We start from the raw sequence: 12,184 nt of genomic DNA on the forward strand, positions 1-12,184 counted from the left end.
TCCATGTTGGAAAATGATTAAGTAGTATTTTTATTATTTTAACATACTTTGAATCAATATTTTAATATCGTTTTAAACTTTATTCAGAAGTATCCATTGTAATAACTGAATAAATGTAAAACCATATGGCATATTAAATAATTAAGACTTTTTTCATATTTTGTAAATGTTAAAAATGGGTAATAAAAGGCTGCATAAGCATTGTGTCCAACTGTTCATAGGTCATTGAACGTATCATGATGGTACTGACTGCCATGATGGAAATATTTTTAATTGTTTTTAATAACTGACTGTAAGAATGAATGTACTGGTTAATATGGCAAGACGATGGCTTTTGAACTACTGCTTCTGAATCCAGTCAGAGATTCTTTATTTCCACCAGGAGGAGCCATTTACAAGTGAATACACATATGACCACAACAACTAAAACCACCAGGTACGTCCTCCTTGTGCTACCAAAACCAAAAATCTCTTGAATGCGTCCTGTGTTATCTGGCACTACGACATTAGAAGGAGATCCTTTAAGTTCACATATAAGGGATGCTTTTATCAGATATATTAATCCAATTGGAATAGCCTTTATGACAGAATTAAATGGGACAGGACATTGGTATATATTCACAAAACATTCGTAAGATAACAAATCACCATTTGATTTAAATAGATCAGCAAAATATATAATATATGAGTTTTTAGGAAACCATTTCTTAAAAAAGAACAATCTATTTCTAAAAATAACATCCAAATAAATCCATAAGATGATTTTGTGGGAGGAAAAGTTTTCATGCTAACAGAGCTTGTGAATAAAATATAGCCTATAAAATATAGTTTATCAGGTAATTTACCAGTGTGGAATACTTTTGTGTAAAATTTTATCAAAAGAGAGGCCATCTACTCATTTACATATATTATTTGGGATAAATTACCACATAGAATCTAATTCAAGCAACATTTTTTCAAACAATTAATTTTAAATGTGTTGTTATTGTCATCAAAATTCAAGACTTCAAGAGCCCTCTCAAGTCATTTTGCTTGCTAAATATAGATGTTTTATTACAAATATGATCAAGAAAATCTTATGTTTTTATATGTGTGTATTTATCTTCTGCTAAAGAAAGGGAGGGGGACACAAATCTGGATAATCCTTTTGTTTTGGTCCTTCTCTTGATGAAATCTCTTGCTTAAATGGTAAAAAATATATTTGGTTTTAGATAATCGTGGAGAATGATTTAGAGCGGTAAATTTGCAATTGTAGTTTCTAGTGTCATAAATAATATGATGTAATCTCTTGATTATGAAAGAAAATTATTTATAATCAAAACTTAGAAGTGTAAAAGGGCGCCAATTCTCAAATATAGTTGAACTTATAATTCCCCATGGAGAAACCTAAAGAGACCGTGCTGTTGTAATAAGACAAAGTGATTACAGACCAAACTAATCAATAATGACGTTCGTTGAATGCTGTTTTTATTATAAAATATTATTACACGGCTCTCTGGAATGCTTGATTCTGATTGGTCAGTTGAGACATTTGCAGGTTCATTCTTTTCAAATAATAACCGCTCCAAAGTAATAACGCATAGCCGGTACTACTTGTATGTTTAAAATCCCTCCGCCCCAACAAAGATTACCGTTTGGCGCCATCTTGTGACAAACATTGGACAACCACAATTAACAATGGAAAGATTTGACATTAGTTTTAACATGTACGGTAAAAAATAAAACCTTTAAACAGTGGATAGATTTGGACGATTCAAATGGTTTCCCAATAAAGACGAAAAAGCGAAAATTGAACTAGGAAGAACAAACAACGGCAAGACACAGAGAGCTTACTGAGACTGAACTTGAAAAAAATAAAGCATGACAGCTACGAAGCCAACACACAAAAAAATACAGAATGGGCATTAAAACTTCTCAAAGACTGGCTAAAAGAGACAAAAATTGAGACAGACAAGTATGAAGCAGAGGATCTTAATAAGGTATTACGATCATTTTATGCATCTGTGCAAAGTTTCGCGGAAGGATAAAAATTATAATTTAAATCAAATATGCCAATAAAACATTTCAAATTCATATTCATGTCCAGTTTTTTTCCTTATGTGGCAAGTAGCCATGTAATAAGCGGGATACATTATCCCTCACTTACTGAAATTTCAACTAGTTGTTGTAGCCCTACACTATTCTGTGAAAACCAACATGTGATTTTTTTTCTTGTAATTCATGACAAGACACCCACGTTAAAGTTGAAATAAGATTGTAATTATTTTGAATTAATTGATTGATTGATTTATTTACATTTCAGTAGCATTTGTTGTGCTACTGTTCTGTAAATCAAACCAACATTCAAATTTTATGAATGAAACAGAAACAAAACATAGTGTATCTTCTTGTTAGTGCATCATTGTAGATATTTCCTTGTCCGTGTCTACTCTGACGTTTGTAAACCAGGCATCACATAATCAAAACCACACAACCAGACAATCAGTCTCAGTTGTTCAATAGTCTTTCATGTTTCATGTCAGTTATAGGTTCATCCAATGTTTGAATGATGCACTGTTGCCTGATCCTCATCTTTATCTTAGGTAAGTTTGGTTTTTAATATATTTCAACTTTTATCTGAATGAATAATAATTAATATGAAAACAATGATAGCTTGCATGAAGATATTCATATATAATGTTTTCAATTATAGATTAATTAGGCCTATTTTAGGGTTTAAGTATTAATTTGATGAGTTTGATTTATTTTTATTGACGTGTATTTTAGTGCACAGTAGAGTAATGCTATTTTTTCTTTATTTACTTTCGTGTTTCACACCTTGCATGACTGATTGGCTCTACTTTGCATATAAATATTTACATAGTGTAACAATTGCTTCAAAGTTCCTATGAAATAATGTAATATGTTCATTTACACAAAGTTCACAACAGAATACTGTAAACAAAGAATAATACAAACAAATTAAGGTGACGGCACCATTAAACGTGTATGACAGTTGTTACCAAATAACTCTTAAATATTGCATGATCGCCCTTAGTTCTGCAATGACGGTCTGATACAATAACTACATTCTTAAAAATGAAGGTGCTACAAAGGGTTCTTCACAGCAATGCCAAAGAAAAAAACATTTTTGGGTTTAAATAATAAAAAAAAAAAATTCTGATGATCCAAATTAACAAGTGCAATGTCTAAACATTCACCTATTTGTTTTATGCACATCAGATTTTTGACCAACAGTAGTATGCTATATAAACAATTTCACATAAATTCATCGCTAGTACCAAAAACATCACTCTGATGGTAACTTTAGATAAAGTTGGCAAACTTGAGGGTGATTCATGGCCAGCATAAGCTTCAAACTGAACTGCTATCCTGATAATCAGAACTCTTCACAAGGCTAATAATAATTTTGTGTCTGTAAACAGCTGTTTTTGGACGGGGTTGGTCTCAAAACAACACCAAGAAGATCATTAAAACCGTCATAATCTACAAGTACAAGTGCATATATGGAAACCTTACATCTGGGACTTCCTGCAACAATTGTAAAACTATTAAAATATTTCATAATTTGTAGCCATTATTATACAGTGCAAATGTATGTAAAGTAAATAGGATCTTGATGGTCTACAGAATATAAATAGATGTGAATCTTGTGTGATAGCTTTGTAAATATACTTACATGGACAGTTTTCCCAAAATGACATATGCTTATTAAGTGATTACAAAATAAAGACGGTTTCAGCAGCCAAAACATAAACAAACGGCTTTTGTGGACTAAACGCACCTTCGGGTGTACTTTCACATAGACAGAGCCCTTTTACAGTAGTTTTTGGGACCCCCTTGAAAATGAGATGTTACATCTCAAGGGGCTATCCTTTCAATAAAAATTCAAATTCAGTAGTTTACTGTATTTCTGATAACAGGGTAAATAAATGACAGGTAAATTACCTCGTTCATAAATCATATCTAAAGCGTACCAACTATTACACTGAGCTAACATTACTGTGGGGCGGTTTCCCGGACAGGTATTAGACTAGTTCTAGATAAAAATATAAGAGCTGTCCAAACTGAAAACAACTTGCACTGACATATCTTAAAATCGCAAACCAAAACATTTTATTTTCCACAAGGTATTTGTTTCAGAGATCAGTTGAAGGCACTAGCCAGATCAATAAATAAATTTGGTTTGGCATGTGCGTGTGCGTCTGATGAAACCGTCTATACATATTTGGGAGAACTATTCTGAAGCATGGTTATGTTTCATTCAAATTTTGAAGGTTATCAACACTCACAAATGCTTTTACAGCTTTCTGTCCTGAAGGAACCACAAATACATCGGGATTTACCTTTCCAAGAACTTTCCTAGGCCAGTTTGCCTCATCTAAAGAGCTATGTAAAAGCGGACCAAATGGTACTCTGTCCTCTTAAACAGCTGCTTTCGTAATGTACACTCATAGCTATGAATGAATGTTCTTGAAATATCTCTTTATTACAAGTTTATATTTTCAGCTGGGATTCCCAAGGCATCAGCCCTCTGTAACATAACAACCCATGTGTTTAATGCTCCAAACATTCTGGATTGTACTATAACCTTGGACGACATTCATGCAAATGTAAGAGATCAATGTCAAATGATTGTAATGTTTCATATAAAACTTACATTAACTTTTCCACACAAACAGATAAATATATATATTAACTGATTGATTCTTTCAATCAAGATTTCCGGGGTTTCTGTGGAAGAAAAGAAGTCTCTGGCTTCCAATACTCAGATCCTTACATCAATGCCAGGACTTCTAACACCACTTAACATCACAAACGCAGTGAATATAGCCAACATGCTGCTCTCCTCTGAAACCCTTGAATCAACGGTACTTATTTATACTTTTAAACATACATTTTTAAAATCTTAGCTGTCCCCATGGAGTGAGTTTTTTTAACGCATCAAGCTCATCACTTAATTGCAGAGATGTACAAAACCACAATAAAATATTATAATCATTAACTTACTAGCGGTCTATGTGGTCTGTACTGTAATTTGTTTAAGTAAAACATTTTAATAATATCTGCATCAATACATGCCACCCAAATCCGCATATTGTCACTTTTAATGTTAGCTATTATTAATAATTTAATTTATTTAATGTTCACTTGCAAATGCTTTGAAACATTATACTAGTTTTACTGTGGTAAAACCGCATCAGATCACCCTTCTTCATTGATATGTTGACATTACTCTTCATTTATGAACTTTATATATTATTGTGGTGTTTGTGACATAAAATACAACCATCTCATGCCTGAAAACACTGAAAAACTGTTTTTTTGTGAATGTAAATGACAGGCGCTTCAACAGTGTCTTCCTCAATGTGTACTGAAAAAGCTGATTTAAATCTGTACACAGCAAAATCACTGGTGTTAAAATAACACCCAGGGTGTCAAATTTAACACTGGAAAAGTGTGTATATGTGTCCACACTACACTGTGTTAATTTAGTCAAAAGTGTAGTGTTAATTTAACAACACTCATTATATGTTAATTTAACACTCAATATTGTTACATTTTACACTTTGTTCAACACTATTCATTGTTGTTCCCTTTCAGTCGGTCACTACGACGTCACGTCGTGACCGACGAATTGGGAACCGCTCCGCGGGTGACCTATCTACTTCGAGAAACTATAAAAACGCCAATGAACTTGGCATGCAGGTATTTGCATAATGCCGGCGCCGCCCCGCCAGGTGCGTATATAAGCCGCAGGTGCACAATACCAAATTAGCTTTTTGCTTCGAAGCCGGCAGACATCTGCTCTCGAGAAGCGTATACTGATCTTCGTAGATCCCTGTTCTTGGAGGAAAAAGATCTCAGCTTGCTGAAGTTGGTTGGGCAAAGACACCTCAGCGGAGGCTCGCAGTGTTTTCTCCACCCTTTCTCTCTCTCTCTCTCTCTGTCTCTTTTAGGACTTGAGTTGAGTGAGTGCGTTTGCCTCTCCCTGTGTGTTTCACCAGCTCGCACAAAAAGAGTGATTTCCCTAAAAGAGCAGCACGTTTGAGCTTTGTGTCTTTTTAAAGACAGTCACTCATTCGTGTCACGGTCGGGTGCGTCTTTTTAAAGATGGCATTCCGCCCGTGTTCCGTTTCTGGATGCGGTGTGTTCATCGCCCCCCGGGATGGCCACGAGCGCTGTGTTTCGTGTCTGGGGCTCCAGCACGCAGAGGCAGCGTTGCGTGATAGTTCATGCTCCACTTGTGAGGGCATGACTATGGCGGATTTGCGGAGACGGGTGTCGTTTCTCCGGGAACGGCACCCGCCTTCCAAGTCTGGTGCTGCTAAGGGCGCAGCTACCAAACTTGCGAAGGATGACCTCCGTATAACGGTGCTGGGTCGGTCTGCTGGTTCGTCCAGCAGCTCCCAGCGCCCTGATCCGTTGCCAGCGGAGGTCCCGATGGAGACGAGCGGCCCGTGTTCTACGGTGTCCTCGCGCTCTGTCGAGCCTCCACCGGACGCGATGTCCACCGTAACGTCGGAGGGGGGGTTGTCAGCCTCGGACGTCGATCCAGATCCGCTCCCGCCTTCGGGTCGGGTTGCGGGTCCTGCGTTCGACCCCGAGATGGCAGCCATGCTCGCTCGGGCGGCGGCGGCGGTCGGCTTGGAGTGGACTGAACCTCCCCCACCTGAACCGTCCCGCCTCGATGATTGGTACTTCGGGGGTGCCAGGGCTTCTCAGTCCTCGCCCCCGGTGCCCTTCTTCCCCGAGGTACATGAAGAGCTGACGCGGTCGTGGAAAACCCCGTTTTCCGCCCGGAACCGGCCGTTTCAGCCTTCACCCCTCACCTCTCTCGAGGGTGGAGATGCCAGGGGGTATACTGGTATCCCGTCAGTGGAGCGGCCGGTCGCGATGCAGTTGTGTCCGGCCGGTGTCGCTTCCTCCTGGCGGGACCAGCCTACTCTCCCCTCACGGGCTTGTAAGCAGTCTTCGGCGCTGACCGGTGCTGCTTACAAAGCTTGTGGGGAGGCAGCCTCTGCCCTGCATGCCATGGCATTGCTGCAGGTTCATCAGGCTAAGGCTCTGAGGGACCTGCACGCGGGAGGTCACGACTCGGCGGAGTTCTCTGAACTGCGTGCGGCCACTGATCTGGCGCTTCGTGCGACCAAGGTCACCGCACGCGCCGTCGGGCGTGCGATGTCTACCCTGGTAGTCCAGGAACGCCATCTCTGGCTGTGTCTGGCGGACATGAAGGATGCTGATAAAACCCGGCTCCTGAATGCTCCGGTTTCCCAGACCGGCCTGTTCGGCGAGACGGTCGAGGAGTTTGCGCAGCAATTCTCCGCGGCCAAGAAGCAGACTGAGGCCATAGCTCAAATCATGCCACGTCGGAAGCGTCCTGCGCCTGCCCCATCCACGTCGGCGCCTCAGCCTGCTCCTCGCCGAGGGCGTCCTGCGGCGGCCGCCTCCGTTCCTCCCCGGGGCTCTTCTAAGAAGCGAGGAACCGGTCGTCAGCAGCCCGCCCCGCCCGCTCAGCCCGCTCCGAAGGGTGGAAAGAGGAGATCGAAGCGGCCCTGAGACGGGCGACCTAGAGATGGAGGGGATCGCTCTTCGGGAGATGGTGAAGGCACCACTCCCCCCACCGGAGGAGGGCCGGTTGGGGAATCTTTTGTTTCATTTTTCTGTTCCGCCGACTTTTCAGTCGGCACCCACAAATTCACAAAAAGAGCGAATTCCACTTCCATCTCTAGGTCTTCAGATGAGCGCCGGAGATACGAGCGGGCTCATAACCCCCCCTCGTTCTCCGACTCATCAGAGGAGAACGAGAGCGGCGCTCGGGCTCATAACCCCTCCGCGCTCTCCAACTTCTCAGGCGGTAGGAGACAGCTACGGGCTCATAACCCATCGTCTCCCTCCTCCTTCGCCAGAGGGTGCATCGAGTGGCGAGAGGTGTCTTCAGCAGAGCCTCCCTTACTCAACCACCCAGCAACGGACTCAGGTGAGTGTTATCACACACAACACTGCTGTCGGTGCGGCCGTTACGCACACACCGGCGATCACCTCCGTTGCGCCCGCCGCGGGTACACCGATCGTGCCTTTAGTCCCCCTCGCACGGTGTCTGGGGGCGTGGAAACAGCTTCCCAGCCCGTCGCGTTGGCTTTTACGCACGATTCGTCTCGGCTATGCGATCCAATTTGCCCGGCGTCCCCCCAAATTCTCCGGCGTTCGTTTCACTACGGTGAGAGCTGCCGATGCGCACGTCCTCCGTGCGGAGATCGCTGTCTTATTGGCGAAAGACGCGATCGAGCCGGTCCCTCCAGCCGAGATGAGGTCGGGGTTTTACAGCCCTTACTTTATTGTACCCAAGAAAAGCGGCGGCTTGCGACCGATCCTGGACCTGCGTTCGCTGAACCGTGCACTTCACAGAATGCCGTTCAAGATGCTGACGCCCAAGCGCATATTTCCATGCATTCGTCCAAACGATTGGTTCGCATCCATCGACCTGAAGGACGCGTACTTCCACGTATCGATTCTCCCCCGGCACAGGCCGTTTCTCCGCTTTGCGTTCGAGGGGCGAGCATACCAGTACAAAGTCCTCCCATTCGGGCTCTCTCTGTCTCCCCGTGTATTCACCAAAGTAGTGGAGGGGGCTTTAAAACCCCTGAGAGAGAAAGGTGTGCGCATTCTCGCGTATTTAGACGATTGGCTCATAATAGCTCAAACACGTCAGACGCTGTGCGATCACAGAGATTTAACTCTAAAACACCTCGCTCGTTTGGGTCTTCGGGTCAACTGGGAAAAGAGCAAGCTTTGCCCCGTGCAGAGAATCTCTTTTCTCGGGATGGAACTGGACTCGATCGATTTGACAGCTCGTCTAACAGAAGCGCGTGTACAGTCGATTCTGACTTGCCTGAATACATTCAAGAGCAAGAGCGCGGTCCCGCTGAAACAATTTCAGAAGCTCCTGGGGCATATGGCAGCAGCCGCAGCTGTAACTCCGCTCGGACTGCTTCATATGCGACCGCTTCAGCATTGGCTTCACGATCGAGTCCCGAGGAGAGCGTGGCTGCGCGGCATTCACCGTGTTATCATTACACCTGCGTGTCGTCGCACTTTCACTCCGTGGTCAGACCGTGCGTTTCTCCGAGCCGGTGTGCCTCTGAGACAGGTCTCCAGGCATGCAATAGTATGCACAGATGCTTCGGACACGGGGTGGGGGGCCACGTACGATGGGCTTGCGGCTTCGGGGGTCTGGACGGCACCCCAGCTGCATTGGCACATAAATTGCCGAGAAATGTGGGCTGTATATCTTGCGCTCGTCCGTTTCAGCAACGAGTTACAGGGCAAAGATGTATTAGTTCGCACAGACAACACTGCGACCGTGGCGTACATCAATCGTCAAGGCGGTTTACGCTCGCGTCACCTGTCGCATCTCGCCCGTCATCTCCTCACTTGGAGTCAGAAGAATTTGAGGTCTCTTCGTGCCATTTACATCCCGGGCGCGCTCAATGTAGAGGCGGATGCGCTCTCTCGGGCTGCGCGTCCCGGCGAATGGCGACTCCACCCCATTGCGGTTCAGCAGATTTGGAGACGTTTCGGCAAAGCGCAGATAGATCTGTTTGCTTCCCCAGAGACGACCCATTGTCGCCTGTTCTATTCACTAGCCGACGACTCGCTCGGCGTGGATGCATTGGCACACAGCTGGCCGCGAAACATGCGCAAATACGCGTTCCCTCCGGTGAGCCTCATTGCGCAAACCCTATGCAAAATCCGGGAGGACGAGGAGAGCGTGCTGTTGGTGGCACCGTATTGGACAACCAGGAGTTGGTTTCCAGAACTCTCTCTCCTCGCGACAGCCCCTCCTTGGAAGATTCCCCTGAGGAAGGACCTTCTTTCTCAACAAGAGGGCACATTATGGCACCCGCGCCCCGACCTGTGGAACCTCCATGTGTGGTCTCTGGACGAAGCACGGAGGATTTGAGTGATTTACCGCAAGAGGTATCTAACACTATTGCTGCAGCGCGAGCGCCGTCTACGAGACAGGCTTACGCGCTTAAATGGAACCTGTTTGTCGACTGGTGTTCTTCCCAAAGTGAAAACCCCCGAGAATGCCCGATTAGTGTTGTGCTTTTATATCTCCAGCGCCGTTTGGAGAATAGGCTGTCACCATCCACTATTAAAGTCGATATCGCTGCGATATCAGCTCACCATTCACCCGTAAACGGTAGAACAGTGGGTCAGCACGACCTGGTCATTAGATTTCTCAGAGGCGCTCGAAGACTGAATCCTTCGCGTCCTCCCTCTATTCCTCCTTGGGACCTGTCCTTGGTGCTGAAATCACTCCAGGAAGCCCCATTTGAGCCTCTGCATAGTGTGAGTGTTAAATTTCTTACTATGAAAACATTAACTCTCCTTGCTTTGGCTTCTGTTAAGAGGATAGGGGATATTCATGCATTTTCGGTCGACGAATCGTGCCTTCAGTTCGGGCCGGCTGCATCCAGCGTAACACTGAGACCCCGGCCCGGCTTTGTGCCCAAAGTTCCCACCACTCCTTTCAGAGATCAAGTGGTGAACCTCCAAGCGCTGCCTTTGGAGGAGGCAGACCCAGCCACGGCTTTGTTATGCCCTGTTCGTGCACTACGTGTGTATATAGACAGGACGCAAAGCTTTAGGACCTCAGACCAGCTCTTTATTTGTTTCGGTGGTCAGCAGAAAGGGAAAGCTGTCACCAAGCAGAGGATGTCCCATTGGATTGTGGATACTATAGCCCTTGCATATCAAAAGCAGAATGTGCCTTGTCCGTTTAATTTACGTGCTCACTCTACACGCAGTGTGGCATCATCTTGGGCACTGGCTCGCGGTTCCTCGCTAACAGATATTTGTAGAGCTGCAGGCTGGGCGACACCTAATACGTTCACAAGATTCTATAGTGTTCGTGTCGAACCGGTTTCCACTCGGGTTCTTTCTACTAACTAGTTAAGAATGCCGAGGGTCGGCTCGTGTGTCGGCTTGGAGCCTCTATTTTGGTGCTGCACATCTGCACCAATATGGAAGGCCTTCGGGGCAAAAACGTCTAAAAAACTGTTTTTGCCTCTCCTCCACCGCCCTGATAGCTGGTGTTGCGGAGCATCCGCTGTCAACCTATCACTGATGTATTCTCTGTAAACCTGTGTAGGCTAGGCGTCCACATTTGTCCCCTACGTGGGGTTCATTTGTGTGTTACTCCGTGGGGTACTAATCCTCCACGTTTTCCTTAGCAGAGCCTGCTCTGCATCTCTCTGCATACTATGTTTTGTTCAGAGACTTTTATGAGCAACCTATCGGTTGTTTCATATTTTTATGTCATCCATTCAACCTTCTTAGGGGATGGCTTCCGCAGTGTTCTAGCTCCGCTCAGTTTAGATGCTTCCCCAGTTCGCTGCTTCACTATCGTGGGTTGAGGAACAGGTAGTGACCGGCCTTCTGCATTTCGCCTTAGGTTCCGCCCCTTACGTGGAGGGCGGAGGGCTTTTACAGACACTGGAAGGGTTCAGCTGCAGTGGCGTTTTGGTAGGGATTCCCAATTCGTCGGTCACGACGTGACGTCGTAGTGACCGACTGAAAGGGAACGTCTCGGTTACGTATGTAACCCTCGTTCCCTGAAGGAAGGGAACGGAGACGTCACGTCCCGTCGCCACAGTTTGCTGTTCCATTGCTGTTTTCAGGCCGGGCACTGCTGCTCGGCTTCTCAGCAATAATATAGCTAATTTGGTATTGTGCACCTGCGGCTTATATACGCACCTGGCGGGGCGGCGCCGGCATTATGCAAATACCTGCATGCCAAGTTCATTGGCGTTTTTATAGTTTCTCGAAGTAGATAGGTCACCCGCGGAGCGGTTCCCAATTCGTCGGTCACGACGTGACGTCTCCGTTCCCTTCCTTCAGGGAACGAGGGTTACATACGTAACCGAGACGTTTCCACACTACACTGGTGTTGGCACAGAAATACAGTGTTAAAAATTAACACTCCTAATTTAAAGTCAACACCGGTGTAATGTGAATTCAACAATGTTAAGTGTTAAAATACTGATTAATAGCCACTTTTGTTGCTAATGGGTTGTTTCTATAAAAGACAAAATGACAAGAAATATTGCAAAACCTCTTTTTATTAAAGTACATCACATTTAATATTTACATTGATACACACAACACTTTGCAT

The 12,184-nt window shown here is 44.7% G+C and overlaps 1 protein-coding gene across 1 annotated transcript in view; it reads left to right on the top strand.

The window, feature by feature from the left end:
- Positions 1-2,444: 2,444 nt before the first annotated feature.
- LOC135741052 (adhesion G-protein coupled receptor G7-like) overlaps positions 2,445-12,184 on the top strand; it is a 38,340-nt gene continuing 28,600 nt past the window's right edge. Inside the window, exons 1-5 of the mRNA XM_065259684.1 lie at positions 2,445-2,582; positions 3,426-3,542; positions 4,307-4,411; positions 4,510-4,613; positions 4,722-4,871. Coding sequence (XP_065115756.1) covers positions 2,546-2,582; positions 3,426-3,542; positions 4,307-4,411; positions 4,510-4,613; positions 4,722-4,871 — 513 coding nt within the window. The 5' untranslated portion in view covers positions 2,445-2,545. The remainder of the gene's footprint in view (positions 2,583-3,425; positions 3,543-4,306; positions 4,412-4,509; positions 4,614-4,721; positions 4,872-12,184) is intronic.

This window comes from Paramisgurnus dabryanus, chromosome 24, assembly GCF_030506205.2.
Source record: "Paramisgurnus dabryanus chromosome 24, PD_genome_1.1, whole genome shotgun sequence".
NCBI lineage: Eukaryota > Metazoa > Chordata > Actinopteri > Cypriniformes > Cobitidae > Paramisgurnus > Paramisgurnus dabryanus.